The 25,573-nt window shown below is 45.7% G+C and overlaps 1 protein-coding gene across 13 annotated transcripts in view; it reads right to left on the reverse strand.

Moving 5' to 3' along the window:
• Positions 1 to 248: 248 nt before the first annotated feature.
• The window catches only part of LOC125454807 (utrophin), a 572,019-nt gene continuing 546,694 nt past the window's right edge, over positions 249 to 25,573 (reverse strand). For 10 of the 13 annotated variants that reach the window (XM_059648282.1, XM_059648280.1, XM_059648279.1 and 7 more), the window contains 2 exons: positions 12,461 to 12,483; positions 249 to 1,958 (listed from right to left, as the gene is read on the reverse strand). In XM_059648282.1, the coding sequence (XP_059504265.1) occupies positions 1,947 to 1,958; positions 12,461 to 12,483 (35 nt within the window). In that variant the 3' untranslated portion in view covers positions 249 to 1,946. Of the gene's footprint in view, positions 1,959 to 12,460; positions 12,484 to 24,843; positions 24,899 to 25,573 lie in introns of all 13 variants that reach the window. The other 3 variants (XR_009446113.1, XM_059648278.1, XM_059648276.1) reach the window with 3 other exon arrangements.

Here is a 25,573-nt window from a genome sequence, read left to right on the forward strand (position 1 = left end):
GTACTGATCCTCATTGGAATACTACTGGTAACAGGCCTCCTGTCTGAAAAACACTCCTCCACCACTACACTCTGTTGCCTTTGTTCAGGACAATACCAATCATATGAACTGTCTATGAATACAACAGCAAATTTCACTTTGAAAACAGCGATAAGCCTCACCTTTATGCACTAGAGAAAATCACAAATGTTACAGAACAGCTTCTATTAATTTGAGGAGCTGAAGGGAAAATCAAAACGTACCTTCCGTTCTGGTGTTGTATAAACAAACTTTATTTTGAATGACATATATAATGGTATCAGATGTGAACAGGATTTAAGATATAGCCTGTGTACCCAGAAGGCAACACACTTTACAGGTTAAAATATAATGTCAATCAATGAACTAAATAAGATGAGACAGTTTACAGTGTAGTGGTGCAGCCTGCCTACTGGCCAGGAACTACAACATTAGGTTGTTAATGAATGTATATGTATACTGCATGCATTTCTGGTCGCCCCATTATAGGAAGGATGTGGAAACATTGGAAAAGGTGCAGAGGAGATTTACCAGGATGTTGCCTGGTCTGGAGCAAAGGCCTTGTGAAGAAAGGCTGAGGGACTTGGGTCTGTTCTCATTGGAGAGAAGAAGGCTAAGAGAGGATTTAATAGAGACATACAAGATGATCAGAGGATTAGATAGGGTGGACAGTGAGAGTCTTTTTCTGAGGATGATGACGTCAGCTTGTACGAGGGGGCATAGCTACAAATTGAGGGGTGATAGATTTAAGACAGATGTCAGAGGCAGGCTCTTTACTTAGAGAGTGGTAAGGGCGTGGAACAACCTGCCTGCCAATGTACTGAACTCAGCCACATTAGGGGCATTTAAACAGTCCTTGGATAAGCATGTGGATGATGATGGGATAGTGTAGGGGAAGGGGCTTAGATTAGTTCACAGGTCGGCGCAACATCAAGGGCCGAAGGGCCTGTCCTGCGCTGTACTGCTTTATGTTCTATGAAGGTGGGCTGATCCTCACTGATTTATTAAAGGATGCACAAAAAAAATTATGATGCCACCAAGTCACTACTGATCAAATAATTGGGCTCCTTTTGCTATTTAGTTTGAAGATGATGAAGGCTTTGTATGCCAGAAGTATATAACAGGAGAGCCATTTTGGAAGAAAGGAGGGTCTGAGGTAGAAAGGTGGTCATGGCTTTACATTGTTTCAATGCATTAAAATAATTACCCTTATTCGTACAATTTGTTTGGACACAGCAATTCACACTATAGAAGAAAAAATCTCCCCACCATATTTGCAAGGCTTTGGCAGAACTTCAAAATACACCAAGTTCGTAGGCAAACAAGCCAAAATTCAGAACCGCATCTGTAAGGCTCTGTTTTCCTTGAGGGTGGCATCTGAGGGAGTAGTACTTTAAAAAAAACTCTTTAAAATGTAGACAGATAACACGGTGTGGAACCAGAGGAACACAGTGGGCCAGGGTCCCAACCCAGAACATCAACTTTCCTGCTCTTCTGATGCTGCCTGGCTCACTGAGTTCCTCCAGCTCCACACTGTGTTATCTCTGATTCCAGCATCGGCAGTTCTTACTATCCCATAAAATGCACACAGCCTCCCATCACAATTCTCTCATACCTGGAATGAAAGAAAAGTATCCCCCTCCCCAAATGCTGCCCATTTATTTTTACAAATACTGGTGCATTTTTCAGAGTCCCACATTTTATACTTCATTATTTTACATTTGCATAGTAAAAGCAGCAAAGAGGGACAGACAATAGTTAAAACTGAGAAGGTGAGTCTCCAGAGATAAGCTCCTTCACTGAGACAGTTTAGTGGAATTGATCATTTTTTGAAGGTCTCAATGAATTTCTTTATGATTCACAACTGCTGTTGGTTATTATAGCATGTGGTTGTCTCGACGTTCACGTCTGTCACATGGAACATATCATTACATCATGACCTGTGGAATGCAAAGTAAAACATTTGATTATTTTAGCTCCTGATCAGACACTAGAACCAAACATGGAGATACAGTCAGTATTACAGGCACCTTAAATAGAAGCAACCTGAAGTATCTGAAAGGTCTTGTTTAGAGTGAAGGGACTAAACACATATAAGGGTTAAGAATCCACGTGTTTTTTTTTCTGAATGACAATGACTTGTTTGGTAGGTTAGCAATCCACCAAAAGAGTTGTGCATTATGGTCATTTTAGTGTCGGAGCAGCAAAGCAGAGATGATGAATTCAAATTGCATCAGGAGGAGTTATGAAATTTGACAAGTTTTCACAACATGGCTAACATGATAAAGAATATTTGAGATTCGGCTTGGACCCACTCCCTCCATACTCAATTTCTCCATTATTGTGGTTCTGTGCTGCGTGTGTGTGCGTACGTGCATATAAAGATACAGAGGAAGCGAGACCGATGGGAGGAAAGGAAGGAAGGTGGAAGAAAGAGAAAAGAGAAAGAAAAACAGTCCATTTCTGGCCTTGGATAATGCCACACAGTAACATAAGAACATAAGGATCAGGAGCAGGAACAGGAGTAGGCCATCCGGTCCCTCGAGCCTGCCCCACCATTTAATAAGATCATGGCTGATCTTTTTGAGACTCGGAACCAGAGCAGTCTTCTTCCCAATGACTTATGTTGAGATATTCTGCACTTGCTCTTTCCAACCATGAGAGAACCCCGCAGAATCTTTCCTTTTTCTTTGTTCATGGAACATGACTGTTAGTGGCTTGGCGAAAATTTATTGCCATTCCTAACTGTCCTGGACAAAATGGTGGCAAGCTGTCTTCGTAGAACACTACAATCCTTGGGGTTCAAGGATACTGACATCTCTATGAGAAGAGCTATCCAGAAAGTGAGACAACAGTGTGGAGCTGGAGGAACATGGCAGACTGGGCAGCATCAGAGGAGCAGGAAAGCTGATGTTTCGGGTCGGGACACATCTTCAGATATGGGGAGAGGCAAGGGAACTCAGAAATAAATTGAGAGAGGAGGGCTGGGGCTGGGGAAATGGGCTTTGCAGATGCGCAGGTGAACATCTATCTGATGTGTAAGGTTTTTTCGTTCCTTGAAGAATGTAACGGGGGAGGTGTAGGGGCAGGAATAGTACTTCCTGCGATTGCAGAGAAAGGTGCCAGGAGTGGCAAGGCTAGTGCGGACTGTGGAGTGGACAAGGGAGTAGCGGAGACAGCGGTCCCAACGGAAGGCAAATGGGGTGGGGAGGGAAATACATCCTTTGTAGTGGAGTCCAATTGCAGGTGGCAGAAGTGGCGGAGAATGATATGTTGAATCCGGAGGCTAGTGGGGTGATACATGAGGACACTGGGGATTCTGTCATTGTTTTTATTTTGGGGAGGGGATGTAAGGGCAGAGGTGCAGGAAACACAAGAGATGCAGTCGAGAGCATTCTCCACCACTGAAGGGGAGAAGTTGTGGTCGTGGAAAGGACATCTGGGATGTTTGGGTGCAGACACAGCAGAGGCGGGGCAATTGGGAGTAGGGGATCACATTCTTGCAGAAAGGTGGGTGAGAGGAGGCGTAATCTAGGTAGCTGTGGGAGGTGGTGGGCTTGAAGTAGATATTAGGTTTGACGTGGTCACCAGAGATGGAGACAGAGAGGTCCAGGAAGGAGAAAGTGTTATCAAAGATGGTCCAGGTGAACTTGAAGTAAAGTTGATAATAAAGCAGCGCCAGTACAACATTAGGAGGTGGAGAAGTTTTGGGTATTCTAGAAGGCATTAGGGTGGACAATTCCCCAGGTCCGGATAAGGTCACTCCCAGGTTACTCAGGGACGCGAGAGAGGAAATAGCTGAGCCCTAACAGATATCTTTCCAGCATCCATGAGCACGGGTGAAGTCCCGGAGGTCTGGAAAATTGCTAATGTTGTCCCTTTATTTAAGAAGTGTAGCAAGGATAATCCAGGTAATTATAGACCGGGAGCCTGACGTCAGTGGTGGGGAAGCTGCTGGAGAAGATACTAAAGATCAGGATCTATTTAGATTTGGAGAAAATGGGCTTATTAGTGATAGGCAGCATGGTTTTGTGCAGGGAAGGTCATGTCTTACCAAATTGATAGTCTTTGAGAAAGTGACAAAGTTGATAGATGAGGGAAGGGCTGTAGATGTCATATATATGGGCTTCAGTAAGGCACCTGATAAGGTTCCCCATGGTAGGCTGATGGAGAGAGTGAAGTTGCATGGGGTCCAGGGTGTACAAGCTAGATCGATAGAGAACTGGCTGGTCAACAGGAAACAGAGTTGTAGTGAAAGTGAGTTTCTCAAAATGGAGAACTGTGACCAGTGTTGGGACCACTGTTGTTTGTGACATACTTAAATGATCTGGAGGAGGGTCCAGATGGTCTGATTAGCAAGTTTACAGATGACACTAAGATTGGCGGAATAGCAGATAGTGAAGAGGACTGTCGGAAAATGTGGCAAAATATAGACAGATTAGATAGCTGGACAGAGAAATGGCAGATGGAGTTCAATCCAGGCAAATGCAAGGTGATGCATTTTGGAAAATCCAATTCAAGAGCAAACTATATGGTAAATGGAAAAGCCCTGGGGAAAGCTGATGCCCAGAGATCTGGGTGTTCAGGTCCATTGTACCCTGAATGTAGCAAAGCAGATCGATAGAGTGGTCAAGAAGGCATACAACATGCTTTCATTCATCAGACGGGGTATTGAGTACAAGAGCTGCCAGGTCATGTTACAGTTGTATAGGACTTTGGTTTGACCAGATTTGGAATACTGCATACAGTTTTAGTTGCCACATTACCAAAAGGATGTGGATGCTTTGCAGAGGAGGTTCACCAAGATGTTGCCTGGTCTGGAGGGTGCTAGCTATGAAGAGAGGTTGAGTAGATTAGTATTATTTACATTAGAAAGACGGAGGTTGAGGGGGGACCTGATTGAGGTCTACAAAATCATGAGGGGTATAGACAAGGTGGACAGCAAGAAGCTTTTCCCAGAGTGGGGGACTCAATTACTAGGGGTCACAATTTCCAGGTGAGGGGGAAAAGTTTAAGGGAGATACGCGTGGAAAGATCTTTACGCAGAGGGTGGTGGATGCCCGGAACACATTGCCAGCGGAGGTGATAGAGTTGGGCACAATAGCATCATTTAAGATGTATCTGGACAGATACATGAATGGGTAGGGAGCAGAAGGATACAGTTCCTTGGAAACTAGGCCACAGGTTTAGATAGAGGATCTGGATCAGCGCAGGCTTGGAGAGCCGAAGGTCCTGTTCCTGTGCTGTAATTTTCTTTGTTCTTTGATACAGTCAGTCATCGATGGAGTGGAGGAAGAGTTGGGTGGTCATGCCAGGGTACCCGCGGAAGAGGGACCGTTCCATGTATCCTACGAAGAGGCAGGCTTAGCTTCAGCCATGAGAGTTTCCACGGCCACCCCCTTCGACTGTAGGAAGTGAGAGGAGTTGAAGGAGACGTTGTTAACGATAAGGACGAGTTTGGTTAAGTAGATGAGGGTGTCGGTGGAGGGAGACTGGTTGGGCCTACAGCAGAGAAAGAGCAAAGGGCTGTTAGGCCATCTGTGTGGGGAATGCAAGTGTATAGGGACTGGACGTCCATAGTGAAGATGAGGTGTTGGGGGCTAGGGAATTGGAAGTCTTGGAGATGGAGGAGGTGAGTGGTGTCCCAGATGTAGGTGGGAAGTTCCTAGATGGGGGGGCGGGGGGAAGAGTCAGGGTAAGCGGAGATAAGTTCAGTGGGGCAGGAGCAGGCAGAGACAATGGATCAGCCGCGGCAGTCAGGTTTGTGGATTTTGGGGAGGAGATAGGAATGGGTGGTGTGGGTTGGGGTAACAATGAGGTCAGAGGCTGTGGGCAGAAGGTCACCTGAGGTGGTAAGGTTACAGCTGGTTGGGGAGATGATGGTTTGGTGGTCGGGGTGGGGTCATCATCAACGGGGCGGTAGGAGGAGATGTCAGAGAGTTGGCACTTGGCCTCAGCGACGTAAAGGTCAGTGTGCCATACCACAACTGCATCTCTCCTCTCCGTGGGTTTTATGGTGAGGTTGGGATTGGAGTGGAGGGAGCAGAGGGCTGTGCATTCTGTGGGAGAGAGGGTGGAGTGAGCGAGAGGGGCGATGAGGTTTAGGCGATCTGATGTGGTGACTACAGCTGGAGATGAAGAGGTCAAGGGAGGGTAGAAAGCCTTGGAGTGATTTCCAGGAGGATAAGGTGTGTTGGAGGGTGGGAGAAGGGATCTGTGGAAGGAGGGTTAGACCTACAGTTAGAAATAGGCGCAAAGGCGATAGAAAAACTGTTTGATGTCCAGGCATGAGAGGTATTCATTGATGTGTGGGTGGAGAGGAATGAAGGTGAGTCCTTTACTGACCTCAGTGAGGGGGAAAGCTAGGGGGGATAGTGAAAACCCGGCAAGGTTTGAGGCTGGGACTGGGTGTAGAGCTGGTGGCTGTGGAAGTGGAGTTAGGGGCGATGTCAGCAGTGAGTGGGGCAACGTCAGTGGAAGTGACGTCGCCCTTGATGTTGACAGTGACAGGGGCATCCTTGACATGGGCAGCACTCAGCCTTGGTGACAGAAGCAGCGGTGTCTACAGTGTGGGTGGCGCCAGCAGTGTGGGAGCAATGGTTTGAGGTACTGGACATGACCGACGTCGGCGGATGTGACGAGATGGGTGGCGTCAGCGACGGCGACCATATGGTCAATGGTGGCAGGCACATTGTGGAGGTGGTCCTGGGTACAGTTGAGGACATGGGGGGGCAGGGGGTGGAAGAGGCCCGTGTTTCGTGGCAGGCACCGGTAAGCTTAGTGAATTTATGGTTTTTTAATGTCAGATAGGGCGGAGTAAAATCATAGGTTGATGTTGTGGATCCCGCACAGAATGGAAAAACAGAAGAGGTCCTTTGCAGGTCTGGAAGACGGAGGCTGTGAGCTGAGATAGGCTTCATTGTAGGGCTAGAAGCTGTCGGTGCATTGTTAAGAGAGTGCGCTTGAGGAGCTGCAGAGAAAACCGTTTTATGTAGAGGTTGTCGCCATTTTCGAAGAAGGGTCCCAACCTGAAATGTCAGCTTTCCTGCCCCTCTGATGCTGCCTGGCCTGCTGTGTTTCTCCAGCTCCACACTGTGTTATCGCAGACCCCAGCTTCGGCAGTTCATACTATCTCTATCCAGAATTTGGCCTCGGTTGGAGGTTGATTTTGTGACGGTACTGTTCCCAAATTTCTAGGTGGTAGAGACTGCAAGTTTGAGAGCTGCTGATAGAAGAGCCCAAGTGAAGTTTAGCAGTTCATTCTGCAGATGGTCTACACTGAATCAGAGTTGGACAAAGTCAAAAATCACACAACACCATGTCACAGCCCAACAGTGAGTGAACATTGGAAGTGCCAGGTGGAGTACAAACTGGAAGGGCTACTTTGTCCTCAGAGATAATGGCAATTGCAGATGTGGGAGCATCCAAGATAACAAAGTGTGAAGTTGGATGAACACAGCAGGCCAAGCAGCATCTCAGGAGCACAAAAGCTGACGTTTCGGGCCTAGACCCTTCATCGGAGAAGGGGGATGGGGAGAGGGTTCTGAAATAAATAGGGAGAGAAGGGAACGCAGATCGAAGGTGGTTAGAGGAGAAGATAGGTGGAGAGGAGAGTATAGGTGGGGAGATGGGCAGGGGATAGGTCCGTCCGGGGAAGATGGACAGGTCAAGGAGGTGGGATGAGGTTGGTGGGTGGGAAATGGAGGTGCGGCTTGAGGTCGGAGGAGGGGATAGGTGAGAGGAAGAACAGGTTAGGGAGGCGGGGACAAGCTGGGCTGGTTTTGGGATGCAGTGGGGGGAGGGGAGATTTTGAAGCTTGTGAAGTCAACATTGATACCATTGGGCTGCAGGGTTCCCAAGCGGAATATGAGTTGCTGTTCCTGCAACCTTCGGGTGGCATCATTGTGGCACTGCAGGAGGCCCATGATGGACATGTCATCTAAGGAATGGGAGGCAAGTTAAAATGGCTCGCGACTGGGAGGTGCAGTTATTTATTGCGAACCGAGCAGAGGTGTTCTGCAAAGCGGTCCCCAAGCCTCCGCTTGGTTTCCGCAATGTAGAGACAGCCACACCGGATACAGTGGATACAGTATACCACATTGGCAGATGTGCAGGTGAGCATCTGCTTAATATGGAAAGTCATCTTGGGGCCTGGGATGGGGGTGAGGGAGGAGGTGTGGGGGCAAGTGTAGCACTTCCTGCGGTTGCAGGGGAAGGTGCCGGGTGTGGTTGGGTTGGAGGGGAGTGTGGAGCGGACAAGGGAGTCACCGACAGAGTGGTCTCTCTGGAAGGCAGACAAGGGTGGGGGTGGAAAAATGTCTTGGGTGGTGGGGTCGGATTGTAGTTGGCAGAAGTGTCAGAGGATGATGCGTTGCATCCAGAGGTTGGTGGGGCAGTATGTGAGGACAAGGGGGATTCTCTTTGGGCGGTTATGGCGGGGGTGGGGTGTGAGCGATGTGTTGTGAGAAATGCGGGAGACATGATCAAGGTCACTGCGGGGGGGAAGTTGCGGTCCTTGAAGAACGCAGCCATCTGGCATGTGCGGGAGTGGAATGCCTCATCCTGGGAGCAGATGTAGTGGAGGTGAAGGAATTGGGAATAGGGAATGGAATGTTTGTAGGGGGCTGGGTGGGAGGGGGTGCATTCTAGGTAGCTGTGGGAGTCGGTGGGCTTGAAGTGGACATCAGTTTCTAGCTGGTTGCGTGAGATGGAGACAGAGAGGTCCAGGAAGGTGAGGGATGTGTTGGAGATGGCCCAGGTCAACTTGAGGTTGGGGTGGAAGGTGTTGGTGAAGTGGATGAACAGTTCGAGCTCCTCTTGGGAGCAAGAGGCGGCGCCGATAGTCATCGATGTAACGGAGGAAGAGGTGGGGTTTGGGGCCTGTGTAGGTGCGGAAGAGGGACTGTTCCACGTAACCTACAAAGAGGCATGCATAGCTTCGGCCCATGTGGGTACCCATGGCCACCCCCTTTGTCAGTAGGAAGCAGGAGGAATCGAAAGAGAAGTTGTTGAGGGTGAGGATGAGTTTGACTAGGCGGATGATGGCGTCGGTGGAGGGTGACTGGTCAGGCCTGCGGGACGGGAAGAAGCAGTGGGCCTTTCAAAGGGATTGGACATCCACAGTGAAAATGAGGTGTTGGGGTCCAGCGAATTATAAGTTCTAGAGGAGGTAGAGGGCATGGGTGGCGTCATGGACGTAGGTGGGGAGTTCCTGGACCAAGGGGGAGAAAATGGAGTCCAGATAGGTGGAGATGAGTTTGGTGGGGCAGGAACAGGTGGAGAAAATGGGTTGGCCAGGGCAGGCGGGTTTGTGGATTTTGGGAAGGAGATAGAAGCAGGCGGTGCGGGGTTGGGGAACAATGAGGTTGGAGGCTGTGGGTGGGAGATCACCTGAGGTGATGAGGTCACGGATGGTATTGGAGATGATGGTTTGGTGTTCGGGGGTGGGGTCATGATCAAGGGGGCGGTAGGAGGTGGTGTCGGAGAGTTGGTGTTTGGCCTCGGCGATGTAGAGGTCAGTGCGCCATACTAACACTGCGCCACCTTTGCGGGTTTGATGGTGAGGTTGGGCTTGGAGCAGAGGGCAGCCCGTTCTGCGGGGGAGAGGTTGGAGTGGGTGAGAGGGGTGGAGAGGTTGAGGCGGTTAATGTCTCGACGGCAGTTGGAGATGAAGAGGTCGAGGGAGGGTCGGAGGCCTGGGGGTGGTGTCCAGGAGGAGGGCTTGTGTTGGAGGCAGATGAAGGGGACAGTGGAGGGAGGGTTAGGCCCATCCCCCTCTCTGATGAAGGGTCGAGGCCCGAAACTTCAGCTTTTGTGCTCCTGAGATGCTGCTCAGCCGGCTCTGTTCTTCCAACTCCACACTTTAATATCTGGGCTACTTTGTCCTGGATGGTGTCAAGTTTCTTGAGTGCTGTTGAGGCCAGTGGGGAGCATTCCATCATACTTCTGATCTTGTGGATCGTGGACAGCCAAAGGGGAGACAGGAGGTGAGTTACTCAGCACTGAATTCCTAGTTCTGACCTACCCTTGTAGCCGCTGTATTTATATGGCTGGTGCAACTCAGTTACTGGTCAAAAGTTACCCATAGATGTTTAAAAGGGGGATTCAGTGATGGCAATACCACTGGATGTGAAGGGGTGATGGTTAGATTTTTTTTCCTGTTGGAGATGGCCTTTGCTTGGCACTCTATATCATAAGTGTTACTATTCACTTTTTCATCCAATCCTGGATATTGTGAAGCTCTTGCTGCATATGGACATGGACTGCTTTAGTATGTAAGGAATCATAAATGGTGCTGAATGTTGACGCAATCATCAGCTAACATCCCCGCTTCTGACCTGAAAATGGAGGGAAGGTCATTAATGAAGCAGCTAAAGGCAGTTGGGTTTAAGACACTACTCTGAAGAACTCCTACAGAGTTGTTGCAGGACTGACATGAATGAGCTCCAACAACCTTTGTGAGATTTCAACTTGCGGTGAATTTTCCCCTTGATTCCCACTGACTCTAATTTTGATTGGGCTCCTTGTTGTCATACACAGTCAAATGCTGCCTGGATGTCACGGGCAGTCATTTTCACTTCATCCCTAAAATTCAGTTCTTTTCTCAATGTTTGACCTATGACTACAGAGGTCAGGAGCTGAGCAGCCCCAATCAAATCCAAACTGAGCAATGAACATGCCTGTCCCTTTGCAAGACGTGGTGGTTGATAGAACTGTTGATGACCCTTCCATCACTTTCCTGATGATCGAGTCAACTGGTGGGGTGGTAACTGGCTTGGTTGAAATTGGATTTGATACGCTGTGATGATACCATGACTTTAAGAGGCTTTTCGTCCTTTTTTTCAAAAAGAAAGATTTTAAGACAGATGTACCAAGATGTCTACTAAAAACTGGAAGTAAACAGCTTGTGATGCCTTGGGTTTATCTTTAAAGTTGGAACAGTAGAAAAGCCGAATGAGAGTGGTCAAGTCCTATGGAAGCAGGATTTTTAGTTTTTTAGTTTTTCAGTAGCAGTTGTTGCTGCAGCACATCTGTCCCTGCTACCATCTCTTGCATTCTCTTGATGTTTTTCCTCCCGGGCTGCTGGAGTTGCATGTGAGACAATCTGTTTTCTGAGTTTGCCTCTTGTCAAGGGAGTGTTTATGGAATGTCACCATATTGGAACAGGATGGGTCATCCACTTGGCACTTCTGGCTGAAGATTGGTGTGAGCGTTTCGCCTTACCTTTTGCACTAACTTGCTGGAGCTCACCCACTGTTGAGGATGGTGTTATTTGTGCAGCCTCCACCTCCTGTTAGTTGCTTAATTGCCCACCATCATTTGCAACTGGATGCTGTAGGACCGCAAAGTTTAGACCTGATCTGTTGGCTTGTGATTGCTTAGTCCTCACTATTGCATGCATGAGCAATCCAATATTATGGCTGTCGGCTCTGAAGAAGGGTCATTGGACCTGAAACGTTAACTCTGCTTTATTTCCACAGATATTGCCAGACTTGCTGAGCTTTTCCCCAGCAATTTTGATTTTTGTTGTCTCACTAATGTTTGATCTGGTGCTATGAACGTTCATAGGGTCTGCAGTCAATGCTGAGGACTCCCAAGCCCAACTGTTGCCCGATTGTAAACTGTGTCACCACATCAGCAAGTCTGTCTAGCCAGTAGGCCAGTGCATATCAGGGATATGATGGCGGTGTCTGGATCATTGCAAGGTATGATTCTATGAGTACGAACATGAGTATGGCTATGTCAGGGATAACACGGTGTAGAGCTGGATGAACACAGCAGGTCAAGCAGCATCAGAGAAGCAGGAAAGCTGACATTTCGGGTCAAGACCCTTCTTCAGATTCTCCAGCATTAGCAGTTCCTACTATGTCTATGACTATGTCAGGCTGTTGTTTGGCTAGTCTGTAAGACAGGTCATCCAATTTTGGCACGAGCCCCTAAATGTTGGGAAAGGAGACGGTGCAGGATTTACAGAGCTGTTTTTGCTATTGTCGCTTCCAGTGCCTAGGGTGATGTCAGGTGGTTGTCTCGTTTTGTTTCTTTCTTTAGACTTCATAGCCGTTTGATTCAACTGAATGGCTTGCTAAGCTATTTCAAAGGGCAGTTTACAGTCAACCACTGCTGTGCATCTCGAATGTCGTAACCAGATAAGGATGGCAGATTTCTTTCCATAAACGGCTTTAGTAAACTAGGTGGGCTTTTACAGTGATTGACAATTGTTACATGGGCATCAACAGACTAGCTTTTGCTTCCAGATTTTAATTGAATTCAAATTTCACCACTTGCCATGGATTCGAACCTGTGTCCATCAGCCTGCGCTTCTGAATTTCTAGTCCATTTACATTGACACTTCACCATTACCTTTTTTTCATCTTCCCTGCTCACTTTCAATCCCACACAGAAATCTAATTTCTTACATGTAACACACACAACAATCTCTTACCTGTTGCCTTGTAGCAAAATTTGCTGAAAATGTGTGGGGAAAAAGGATAAAACAGGCATTAATACAGTATAAAGTAGTTTTAACTACAAAGTGAAAGAGAAGGTGTATCAGCATAAAGGTCCCTGTTAAAAACCTAATTTCAAAGAGCTGTAATCAATCTCAACATCATCTGATTATGAATCAAAGGGGAGTAATGAAACAGGTGTGCTTGGCTGTTTTCAAAACATCATCATTGATTTGAAGTTTACACAGTTCACCACAAACTGCAGGAAGTGGATCTATTAGTAATCTCTTCCGGAGTTATTACAAAAGATCATAAAACCGTAAGAAATGGGAACGGCAGGAGGCCACTCAGATCCTCAAGGCTGCTCTGCCGCTCTTCAGGATTATAGCTGATATGACATTCCTCACATTGACTTTCTTATCCTTTCCACAGTACCTTGATTCCTCTACTGATCAAGAATCTGTCTCACCTTAAACATATGCAAGGACTCTACCCCGACAACTGTCTGTGGAAAGGAGTTCCGAAGACTCTCAACTCTCACAGAAGAAATTCATCCTCATCTACAAAATTAGTGCCTTTTTATTGAGACTATGCCATTTGGCCATAGCATGTCCCACGAGGGGAAGTATCATCTCAGCATTTACTCTGTCAAGCTCCTTTAAGAATTCCTTATTTTTTTTTATATAGGAGAGACTAAACCTGTTCAGCCTTTGCTCAAAAGACCATCCCTCCTTACTATGATCAGAAGTCTCCACCTGCTTCTTACTACAACCTGAAGTGCTCATCTCCAACACGATGACCATCATCATTCTGGTACCAAAGAAAACTCTTTGTTTGCAGAGAGGCTCAACGACTAACGCCTGGTAGCTCTGACCTCCATAATTATGAAGTGCTTCAAGAGGTTAAGTCATTGCTCATATCAACTCTAGCCTCACAGCCTACCTTGCTTCATTGTAATTTGCCTATTGGCGCAACAGGTCCACGACAGACATCAGCTCTCGAGCCGTACATTTATCCCTGGAACACGTGATAACAAGGACACCTATGTCAGGCTCCTACTTACTGACTACAGCTCTGTCTTCAACACCATAATTCCAAACAAACTAATCTCCGCACTCCAAAACCTACACCCACATCTCTGCTCCCCCCTCTGCAACTGGATCCTTGACATCCTGACCCACAGACCACAATGAGTAAGAACAGGCAACAACACCTCCTCCACAAAAATTCTCAATACTTCATCAAATGGGTCAATGGGCTGAAAGATGTCAGATGAAGTTCAATCTGGATAAATGTGAGGTACTGCATTTTGATACAACAAACCAGAGTAGGCTTATACAGTTAATGGTAGGGCCTTGGGTAGCGTTGCAGAACACAGAGACTTATAGTATAGGTACATAATTCTTTGAAGTTTGTATGCTACATAGAGAGGGTGGTTAAAAGGTGTCTGGCACACTTGTTTTCATTGTTCAGTCCTTTGAGTACAGGAGTTCGGAAGTCATGTTAAGGTTGTTAAGGGCATTGGTGAGGCCTATTCTGGAATAATGTGTTCATTTCTGATCGCCCAGTTATAGGAAGGATCTTATCAAGCTGGATAGGATTCAGAAGAAATTTACCAGGATGTTGCCTGGTATGGAAGGTTTGAGTTCTAAAGAAAGGCCAGATAGGCTGGGGCTTCTTTCGCTGAAGCAGAGGAGATTGAGGCGATCTGATAGAAGTTTATAAATCATGAGAGGTATAGATAGAGTTAACGGTAGTAGTCTTCTCCCTAGGAGGGTGGTATCAAGACTAGGGGGGACATTTTCAAGTTGAGAGGAGAGAGATTTAAAAAAGACATGAAGGGAATTTTTTATTTATACAGAGGGTGATTCACATGTGGAATGGACTTCCTCAGGAAGTGATGGATGCGGTGTAATTACAGTGTTTAATAGACATTTGGATAGAAGAAAAGGAAGAGTTTGGAGCGTAATGGGCCAGGACCAGGCAGATAGGGCGATTTGGGATTATGTTCAGCATAGACTGGTTGGAGCGAAGGGTCTGTTTCTGTGCTGTATGACTCTATGACTTGCACCTCACAAGGCTGTGTACTCAGCCATTTACCCTACTCACTCATGACTGCGCGGCCAAATTTCATTCTAACTCCATCAACAAATTCGCTGATCACACTGCCATCGTAGGCCAGATCTCAAACAATGATGACACAGAATACAGGGGAAGAGATACAGTGCTTGGTGGCATGGTGAAAAGATAACAATCTCTCCATCAACATCAGAAAAACAAAGGAGCTATTCATTGAATTCAGGAAGTGGAGTAGAGGGCATGGCCCTGCCTGTATCAATGATGCAAAGGTGCAGGTGGTGGATTGCATCAAGTTCCTGGAAGTGACAATCACCAGCAATCTGTCTGGTCCAACCAAGATGACGCGACAGTCAAAAAAGCACAGTAATGCCTGAATTTCCTTAGCCTCCTGAAGAAATTCAGCATGTCCATAAAGACTCTTACCAATTGCTATAGATGCACCATAGAAAACTGCGCAGACTTGTGAACATAACCCAGACCATCGTGCGAGACGACCGTCTATCCACTGACTCCATCTATACTTCTCATTCTCAGGAAGACAGCCAATATAATCAAAGACCCCTTCCAACCTGGTTATAATCTCTTCCAAATTCTTACGTTAGGCAAAAGACCCAAAAGCTTAAACACACGTACCACAGAACATAGAACATTACAGCACAGTACAGGCCCTTCGGCCGTCGATGTTGTGCCGACCTGTCATACCGATCTGAAGCCCATCTACCCTACACTATTCCATGTACATCCATATGCTTGTCCAATGACGACTTAAATGTACCTAAAGTTGGCGAATCTACTACCGTTGCAGGCAAAGCATTCCATTCCCTTACTACTCTCTGAGTAAAGAAACTACCTCTGACATCTGTCCTATATCTTTCACCCCTCAATTTAAAGCTATGCCCCCTTGTGCTCGCCATCACCATCCTAGGAAAAAGGCTCTCCCTATCCACTTTATTTAACCCTCTGATTATTTTATGTGTTTTAATTAAGTCACCTAACTTTTTCTCTCTAACAAAAACAGCCTCAAGTCCCTCAGCCTTTCCTTGTAAGGCCTTCCCTCCATACCAGGCAACATCCTAGTAAATCTCCTCTGCACCCTTTCCAAAGCTTCCACATCCTTCTTATAATGCGGTGACCAGAACTGCACACAATACTCCAAGTGCGGCCACACCAGAGTTTTGTACAGCTTCACCATAACCTCTTGGTTCCGGAACTCAATCCCTCTATTAATAAAAGCTAAAACACTGTATGCCTTCTTAACAGCCCTGTCAACCTGGGTGGCAACTTTCAAGGATCTGTGTACATGAACACCGAGATCTCTCAGCTAATCTAGACTGCTAAGAATCTTCCCATTAGCCCAGTACTTTGCCTTCTGGTTACTCCTACCAAAGTGCATCACCTCACACTTGTCTGCATTAAACTCCATTTGCCACCTCTCAGCCCAACTCTGCAGCTTATCTATGTCTCTCTGCAACCTACAGCATCCTTCGTCACTATCCACAACTCCACCGACCTTAGTGTCGTCTGCAAATTTACTAACCCATCCTTCTACGCCCTCATCCAGGTCATTTATAAAAATGACAAACAGCAGGGGACCCAACACTGACCCTTGCGGTACACCACTAGTAACTGGTCTCCAGGATGAACATTTCCCATCAACTACCACCCTCTGTCTTCTTTCAGCAAGCCAATTTCCGATCCAAACTGCGAGACCTCCCACAATTCTATTCCTCTGCATTTTGTACAATAGCCTACTGTGGGGAACCTTATCGAACGCCTTGCTGAAATCCATATACACCACATCAACCGGTTTACTCTCATCTCCCTGTTTGGTCACCTTCTCAAAGAACTCAATAAGGTTTGTGAGGCACTACCTTCCCTTCACAAAACCGTGCTGACTATCCCTATCAATTTATTCTTTTTTAGACGATTATAAATCCTATCCCTTATAACCTTTGCCAACACTTTACCAACAACTGAGGTAAGGCTCATTGGTCTATAATTACCAGGGTTGTCTCTACTCCCCTTCTTGAACAGGGGAACCACATTTGCTATCCTCCAGTCGTCTGGCACTATTCCTGTAGACAATGACGAGTTAAAGATCAATGCCAAAGGCTCGGCAATCTCCTCCCTGGCTTCCCAGAGGATCCTAGGATAAATCCCATCCGGCCCAGGGGACTTATCTATCTTCGCCTTCTGAAGGATTTCTAATACCTCTTCCTTGTGAACCTCAATCCCACCTAATCCAGTAGCCTGTATCTCAGTATTCTCCTCGACAACATTGTCGTTTTCTAGAGTGAATACTGTCGAAAAATATTCATTTAGCGCTTCCCCTATCTCCTCTGACTCCACACACAACTTACCACTACCATCCTTGATTGGCCCTAATCTCACTTTTGTCATTCTTTTATTCCTTAAATACCTATAGAAAGCCTTAGGGTTTACCCTGATCCTATCCGCCAACAACTTCTCATGTCTCCTCCTGGCTCTTCTGAGCTCTGTCTTTGGATCTTTCCTGGCTACCTCGTAGCCCTCAAGTGCCCTAACTGAGCCTTCACATCTCATCCTAACATAAGCCTTCTTCTTCCTCTTGACCAGAGATTCCACCTTCTTCGTAAACCACAGCTCCCGCACTCTACAGCTTCCTCCCTGCCTGACAGGTACATACTTATCTAGGACACAGAGGAGCTTTTCCTTGAATAAGCTCCACATTTCTAATGTGCCCATCCCCTGCAGTTTCCTTCCCCATCCTATGCTCCCTAAATCTTGCCTAATCTCATCGTAATTGCCTTTACCCCAGCTATAACTCTTGCCCAGTGGTATACACCCATCCCTTTCCATCACTAAAGTAAACATAACAGAATTGTGATCGCTTGAATAGATTCAAGAACGGCTTCTTCTCCACCGCTGTTAGACTTCAGAGTGGACCTTTCAAACTTTTAATTTAATGTGCTCTTTGTACACCTCTGCATCTATAACATTGTATTCTTCACTCTTGTTTTATTATCCCAATACATTTTGTATGGCATGATCTGCCTGTACTGCACACAAAAAGTTTTTCACTGTACCTAGGTACATGTGACAATAATAAATCAATTCAAATCAGGAATCATCCTGGTGAACCTAATGATATTTTTCCTTAAATAAAGAGATGAAAACTGTTCCAGATGCGGTCTCACCAGCACTTTGTACAGGTGCAGTAAGACTTCCCTACTCTTATACTCCAACCACTTCGGAATAAAGGACAACATTCCACTAATTACCTGTTGTACCTGCGTGCTAGCTTTCTGTGTTTTTGCACAAGTACTGCCAAATCCCTTGATGTTGCAGCTTTCTGCAGTGTTTCTCCAGTTAAATAACATTCTGTTCTTTTGCTCTTCCCTCTGAATGAACAACTTTGCAATTTCCCATATTATACTCCACTTGCCAACATTTTGCACATTACTTCACCTACCAGTATCTCTCTGTAAACTGTTTGTATCCTGCCTTTCCACACTGTCTGCAAATATGGCTATAGTATGATCATTTCTTTCCTCCAAGTCATTGATATATATTGTAAACAGTTGTTGGCCCAGCACTGATCCCTGGTCATGGATCAGCAACCTGAAAACAACCCTTTTTTTCCCCACTTGCTGCTTCCTGTCCACGAGTCCATTCTCTATCCTTGCCAAAATACTACCTCCAACACTGTGGACATGAACATGAACCTTTTGTGAGGTACCTTTTCAAAAGCATTCTGGAAGTTCAACTCCAATATATTGACTGGTTCTTGTCTATCCACTCTGGTTGAGACTTCCTCAAAAAACTCTAATACATTAGTCAGACACAATTTCTTTTTCATGAAGTTATGCTGACTCTGTTTGATTAGATTAGGATTTTCCAAATCCTCTGCTATTAATTTCTTAATAACTGATTCTGATGCTTTTCCAACAACAGATGTTAGGCTTATCAGCCTATGATTATCCATTCTTTGCTTTCCTTCCTTTCAAAATAGAGGCATCACATTATCAGTTTTCTAATCTTATAATACTTCTCTGGAATCTCAACAACTTTTATAAAATTACTGCAAAAGCATTCACTATTTCTGCAGTTACCTCTCTTAGGATCCTAAGACACAACACCATCAGGAGATTTATTTGGCCTTAGCCCCATTAGTTCGTCTAATGCTACTTTTCAGTGGTAGTGATGGCACTTATATAGCCCCCTGTATTCTTCTGAAGTATCTTCCACTGTAAAGCTTAAAACTAACTCCTGTACCATTTACTTGTTTCCCAAAACCGTCTTCCCAGATTCATTTGCCTAGGGGGCCTATGTTCATGTTTACCTCCCTCTTCATAAGAAATTCTAATGGTCAGTTTCTTTTTAATATTATTCACCATAATAGTTTGCTTTCTCCCTCTTGTCTTGCTTTGCTGGATTCTGAACTCATTCCAGTCTTTGGGGCTCAGAGATAATGGGAACTGCAGATGCTGGAGAATACGAGATAACAAAGTGTGGAGCTGGATGAACACAGCAGGCCAAGCAGCATCTTAGGAGCATAAAAGCTAACGTTTGGCCTAGACCCTTCATCAGACAAGGGGATGGGGAGAGGATTCTGAAATAAATAGGGAGAGAGGGGGAGGTGGGCTGGAGATGGATAGAGAAGAAGATAGGTGGAGAGTATTGGTGGGGAGGTAGGGAGGGGAAGTCTGGGGAAGATGGACAGGTCAAGGGGCCGGGATGAGGTTAGTAGGTAGGAAATGGAGGTGTGGCTTGAGGTGGGAGGAGGAGATAGGTGAGAGGAAGAACAGGTTAGGGAGGCAGAGACAGGCTGGGCTGGTTTTGGGATGCAGCGGGGGAAGGGGAGATTTTGAAGCTGGTGAAATTCACATTGATACCATTGGGTTGCAGGGTTCCCAAGCGGAATATGAGTTGCTGTTCCTGCAACCTTCGGGTGCCATCATTATGACACTGCAGGAGGCCCAGGATGGACATGTCGTCTAAGGAATGGGAGGGCGAGTTAAAATGGTTCGCAACTGGGAGGTGCAGTTGTTTATTGCGAACCGAGCGTAGGTGTTCTGCAAAGCGGTCCCCAAGCCTCCGCTTTCATTCAGTTCTTCCCTCTCAAAAGCCTCTGCTGTTTCCCTACCACTTTTGGGATTATATTCATGTCCTCCTTTTGAAAAAAGAACTGAAGTATGCGTTTAATTGGTCTGCCAGTTCTTTGTTCTCAGTTATAACTTCCCATTTCTGACTGAGATTGGGAAACATTTGCGCCAAAGGAATTAAGTTTGAAGTATTAAAGAACAAGTAAGAAACAAAAGTTCGGTTTCATGGGCTTTAGTCAATGTGGCAGAACAGCAGATAACAAGTAAAAGGCATAAAAACAAGTTGTTCTTTAAAAAATAATTCCAACTGGGAAAGAAACCTATGCTGAATATGAAGTGCAGGAATAGTACAAAAAAAAACTAATATATTTTTAGAAGCTGACGAGAGGTGAAAGAACAGCAGAGGTTTAAAAGAGTTGGACTGAAACCACTGAAGATCCTGGCATTAGCCGTGGATATAGCTACACAGAAAAGTATACTAGCATATACTTCATGAATATAGTCTTTGACTTGACTTATTATTGTCACGTGTACCGAGGTACAGTGAAATATTTTGTTTTGCATGCAGTACAGGCAGATCATACTATACAAAGTACATAAGAATAATAGAACAAGGAATGCAATGTTCTGTCTGTACAGAAGGTGCACAAAGAGGTCCATTCAGAAATCTAACAACAGTGGGAGAAAAGCTGCTCTTGAACCTGTTGGTAGATGTGTCTAAGCTTTTTTTCTTATCTTCTGTGAGTCAGTCAGTGGTGCCTCTGAGTGTGTTTGGCTGTTAACTGGAAGGTTGTTAGTTCGAAATCATTCAGAGAAGATGGCCTTCCTCACTATAGGGGCGGCATGGTGGCTCAGTGGTTAGCACTGCTGCCTCAGCCCCAGGAACTTGGGTTCGATTCCACCCTTAGGCGACTTGTTTGTGTGGAGTTTACACATTCTCCCTGTGTCTGCGTGGGTTTCCTCCAGGTGCTCCGGTTTCCTCCCACAGTCCAAAGATGTGCAGGCTCAGTGGATTGACCATGCTGAATTGCCCATAGTGTTCAGGGGTGTGTAGATTAGGCGGGATGCTCTGAGGGTTGGTGTAGACTTGTTGGGCTTAAGGGCCTGTTGTTACACTGTAGGGATTCTATGATCAATGATCTTAATCAAAAATATGGCTGGGGTGGGAGGGGTCTTTGAATATATTGGCTGTCTTTCTAAGGTAGCATGATGTAAAAATGGAGTCACGGATGGAAGGTTGGCTTCTGTGATGGAATTGGCTGTGTTTGCAACTCCAAGTATTTTCTTATGGTCCTGCGCAGAGCAGTTGCCACGCTAAGTTGTGACGCATCTGGATAGAATGCCTTCTACGGTGCATCTGTAACAACCGGTAAGAGATTTTATAGATATGCCAAATTTCCTTAGCCTCCAAGGAAGTAGAGTTGTTGTAGTGCTTTCTTGACTGTTGCTTCAATGGGATGGGCCAGGACAGATTGTTGGTGGCTATCACTCTCAGGAACTTGATGCTCTCGGCCATCTACACCTCTGCATCACTGATGTACTTTAGTCAATGTGGCAGAACAGCAGATTACAAGTTCAAAGGCATAAAAACAAGTTGTTCTTTAAAAAATAATTCCAACTGGGAAAGAAACCTATGCTGAATATAAATTGCAGGAATAACACAAAAAAAACTAGTACGTTTTTAGAAGCTGCCAAGAGGGGCGTAGCCTCCACTCCATTTCTTGAGGTCAAAGGTCAGCTCCTCCAATTTGCTGATGTTGAGGGAAAGATTGTCTTTACACCATACCACCTAGTGTTCTCTTTCTTTTATTCACTCATTATTCGAGATCTGGCTTACAATAATGGTACTATCTGTGAACTTGTGCATGGAATTAGAATGAACAAAAACAAAGTTGCTGGAAAAGCTCAGCAGGTCTGGCAGCATCTGCAAAAGTACAAACAGAGTTAACGTTTCGTGTCCGATGACTCTTCCTGAGAACTGACTGTGCTTGGGAAAACGTCAGTTTATATGCAGAGAAAGGGGAAGGGAGAGGGTAGGGAGTAAACAATAGGATAGAGCCTAAAGAGACAGAAGAGCAGTTGGACAGACGAAGAGTTGATAACGGTCTGGCTGAGAGGTGAATAGTTGTTAATGGGGTCTATTAGTGACTACTAACAGACAGTGTGTAATGGCAGGCTATGTGGTAACAAGGCCTGGCATGTGGGGTACAAGGCTGGGACATGGGAGAGTTTAGACCCTAAAATTATTGAACTCAATAATTGAACTTGAACTCAAGAAAATGAGGTGCTGTTCTTCCAACGTGCAAGGAGCTTCGCTAGAACAGCGCAGCAAGCCAGAGACAGACATGCTGGCCAGAGAACAGGGTGGTGTGTTAAAATGGCAGGCAAAGGGTAGTTCAGGGTCTTTTTTGCAAACAGAACATAGATGTTCTGTGAACCAGTCACCCAGTCTATGCTTCATTTCCCCAGTTTAGAGGAGACCACATTGTGAGCAGCGAATGCAGTAGACAAGATTCTGGGAAGTGTAGGTGATGTGTTGCTTCACCTGGAAAGTATGTTTGGGCCCTTGGATACTGGGAGGGGAGGAGAGTATGTGTCTGGAGGTGGCATCTTGATAGAGGTGGTGAGAATGGCGCCTGATGATCTTCTGAATGCGGAAGCTGGTAGGATGGTAGGTAAGGACAAGGGGAACTCTATCTCTGTTGCGGGAGGGAACAGAAGGCGGGAGGGAACAGAAGGGGTGAGGGGGATTAGTATAGGGGATGGGTCGGACCTGGTTGAGGGCCCTGTTGACAACAATACTGGGGAGTCCTCGGTTGAGGAAGGAGGTGGACATTTCGGAGGCTCCCTTGTCAAAGTTGACCTCATCTGAACATATACGGCGAAGACGGAGAAACTGAGCGAACGGGATGGAGTCTTTACAGGAACTGGGGTGTGAGGACGTATAGTCCAGGTAGATTTGGGAGTCAGTGGGTTTGTAGTGGATATTAGTGGCCAATCTACCCCCAGAAATGGAAACAGAAATGTCGAGTAAGGGAAGGGAGGAGTCAGAGATAGACCAGGTGAAAGTGAAGGCAGGGTGGAAATTGGAGGCAAAAATGATGAAGTTTTCCAATTCCAGATGGCAGCGGAAAGCAGCACCGATAATATTATCAATGTTATCAGAGAAAGAGTTGTGGGTGGGGCCCACAGTAGGACTGGAGCAAGGAATGTTCCACGTACCCCATGAAGAGACAGGCATAACTATGGCCCATACCCCTGACCACCCAACTAACCTGAAGAGAATGAGAGGAGTAGTTAGAGTGAGGAAAAGCTCGGCCAAGTGGAGTTGGGTGGTGGTGGGTGGAGATAGTTCAGGTCTTTGCTCCAGGAAGAAGCAGAGAGCCCTAAAACCCTCCTGGTGGGAAATGGATGTGTAAAGGGATTGCATGTCCACGGTAATGAGGAGGCGGCTGGAATCTGTAAACTGGAAGTTTTGAAACCAGCGTAAGGCGTCAGAGAAATCACGGATGTTTGTGGGCAGAGATTGGACCAGGGGACAGAAGACTGAGTCAAGGTAGGAATAGATGAGTTTTGTGGGTCGGGACTCAAACAATGGGTCTGCCCAGACAGTCCTGTTTGTGGATTTTTGGGAGGAGGTAGAAGCGTGCTGTGGGGGGCTGGGGGACTATCAGCTTGGAAGCAGGGGAGGGGACAGAGATCACCGGATGAAATGAGGTCAATTACAGTAGTAGATACAATGGCCTGATATGTTATGGTGGGATCATGGGCATGGGGAAGATAGGAGGAGGTATGAGAGAGCTGGCGCTCAGCCTCTGCAAGGTAGAGGTCAGTACGTCAGACTACAAACAGCACCACCCTTAGGGTCAATAACAAAGTCAGAGTTAGATCTGAGTGCACAGATTTCAGTCAGTTGAGAGAGAGATAGGTTGGATTTGGCGAGAGGGCAGAGAAATCGAGGTGACTAATATCACATTGACAGCTCTCAATGAACAGATCGAGTGCAGGTAAAGGGCCGTTGTTGCTGTTTTTCCTTCACAGATGCTGCCAGATCTGCTGAGCTTTTCCAGCAACTTTGTTTTTCTTCCCGATTTACAGCATCCGCAGTTCTTTCGGTTTTTATTTGAGTTAAAATGAAATTTGGCCACAGAGTCATGAGCGTACAGGGAGTACAGTAGGTAGCTGAGGATGCAGCTTTGTGGGGCACCGATGTTGAGGATTGTCATGGAGGAGGTACAGATGCCTATCTTCAATGATTGCGATCTGTGGGTCAGGAAGTCGAGGATCCAGCTGCAGAGGGCAGTGCAGAGATGTAGGTCTCAGAGTCTGCAGATTAGTTTGGTTGGAATTATACTGTTGAAGGCAGAGCTAGAGTCAATGAATAGGAACCAAAAGAACTGCGGATGCTGTAAATCAGGAACAAAAACAAAGTTGCTGGAAAAGCTCAGCAGGTCTGGCAGCATCTGTGGAGGAGAAAACAGAGTTAACGTATCTGGGCAGTTCAGAAGAAGGGTCACCGGACTTGCAACGTGAACTCTGTTTTCTCCTCCAGAGTTAACGTATCTGGGCAGTTCAGAAGAAGGGTCACCGGACTTGCAACGTGAACTCTGTTTTCTCCTCCACAGATGCTGCCAGACCTGCTGAGCTTTTCCAGCAACTTTGTTTTTGTTGTCAATGAGTAGGAGCTTGACATGGGTATCCTTGTTATCCAGATGATCCAGGGATGAGTGGAGGGGCAAGGAGATGGCATCTGCTGTGGATCTTTTGTGACGGTAGGCAGATTGCAAGGAATCAAGATAGGCTGGAAGGCTAGAGTTGATATTAGCCATGAAAAACCTCTCAAAGCACTACATAATTACCCAGCTCAGAGTCACCAGGTGGTAGTCATTGAGGCACGTGGAATGTCTGCATTTTGCTGTCATAATTTTCATTTACATGAAATGCTTTGCAGAAAATGCCAGTCTCTGGGTGAGACAGTGTCTTTGCTGGATACAAGTTCAAAATAACGGATCACAAAAGGAGGGTGAGGAAACAAAATGAGGCACTGAAAATAAGAATAGCCATTTGCAACAGCCTTCTTGACTCAAACAGCTCCAATTTATTATCTTTGAGTAGAAACCAGCACTCAAGCCAGATTACGTCTGAATTTCACTTAAAAGCTGTCAAGACAATTGTTGAAAGGTCTAAGCTGACAATATAGCAGCTAAGAGACTGACCTCTTTTACTGACATCTGTCTGTAGGTAATAGAGAAAGTCAAAGGGAAGATACAGCTTTTGGGAACAAAAAAAAATTGCATTAGTGAAAGAGATAATGACCAAACTAAATTTCAAGGTTACAAATTAAAAAACAAAACAAAGTTCAATGCAAGGGCAGCTATTTCCATATTTCAGATCTTTGTCTATTATATATCTACCAAATAGAAGAATGCTTGTTTAGATCTACCAATTATGAGGATTGCTTCTAACTAGTTATCCAGCAACCTGATTTCCTCACAGCTTGCAGCATATACATGTGGCACACCATTAAGTTTTGAGGACTCATCATGGTAGATTTAGGATCTGAGAAGCACTCAGTCATCGCTGCTTTTCTCACTAATAAATGTTTCCAAAGCACATACTACCTGTGCTCTTTGAATTTTTGATTTATGAACACAACTGACATATCATGTTTAATTTGAAGGCCTTACTAACTGTGATCATATTACATGCAAACAATCCAGCACCAGCAGAGCAATTCTGCAACCATTAATTGGATACTTTAGCATTCAGCCTTCCAGCTATGTAATGCAAATTTATGTTTCGAATTGGTTTATTTTAGTTATGGTCAGGTATACTGCACCTAGAAAAAACAACACAGTTAAAAACTTCATTGAAATGTGTTATAGTTCAAAGGTTGGTTTAAATTTTGGCTTAAACTTTCTTCACTTCTATTTAGAGCTGATGCAG

This window comes from Stegostoma tigrinum, chromosome 9 (assembly GCF_030684315.1).
Source record: "Stegostoma tigrinum isolate sSteTig4 chromosome 9, sSteTig4.hap1, whole genome shotgun sequence".
NCBI classification, from domain to species: domain Eukaryota; kingdom Metazoa; phylum Chordata; class Chondrichthyes; order Orectolobiformes; family Stegostomatidae; genus Stegostoma; species Stegostoma tigrinum.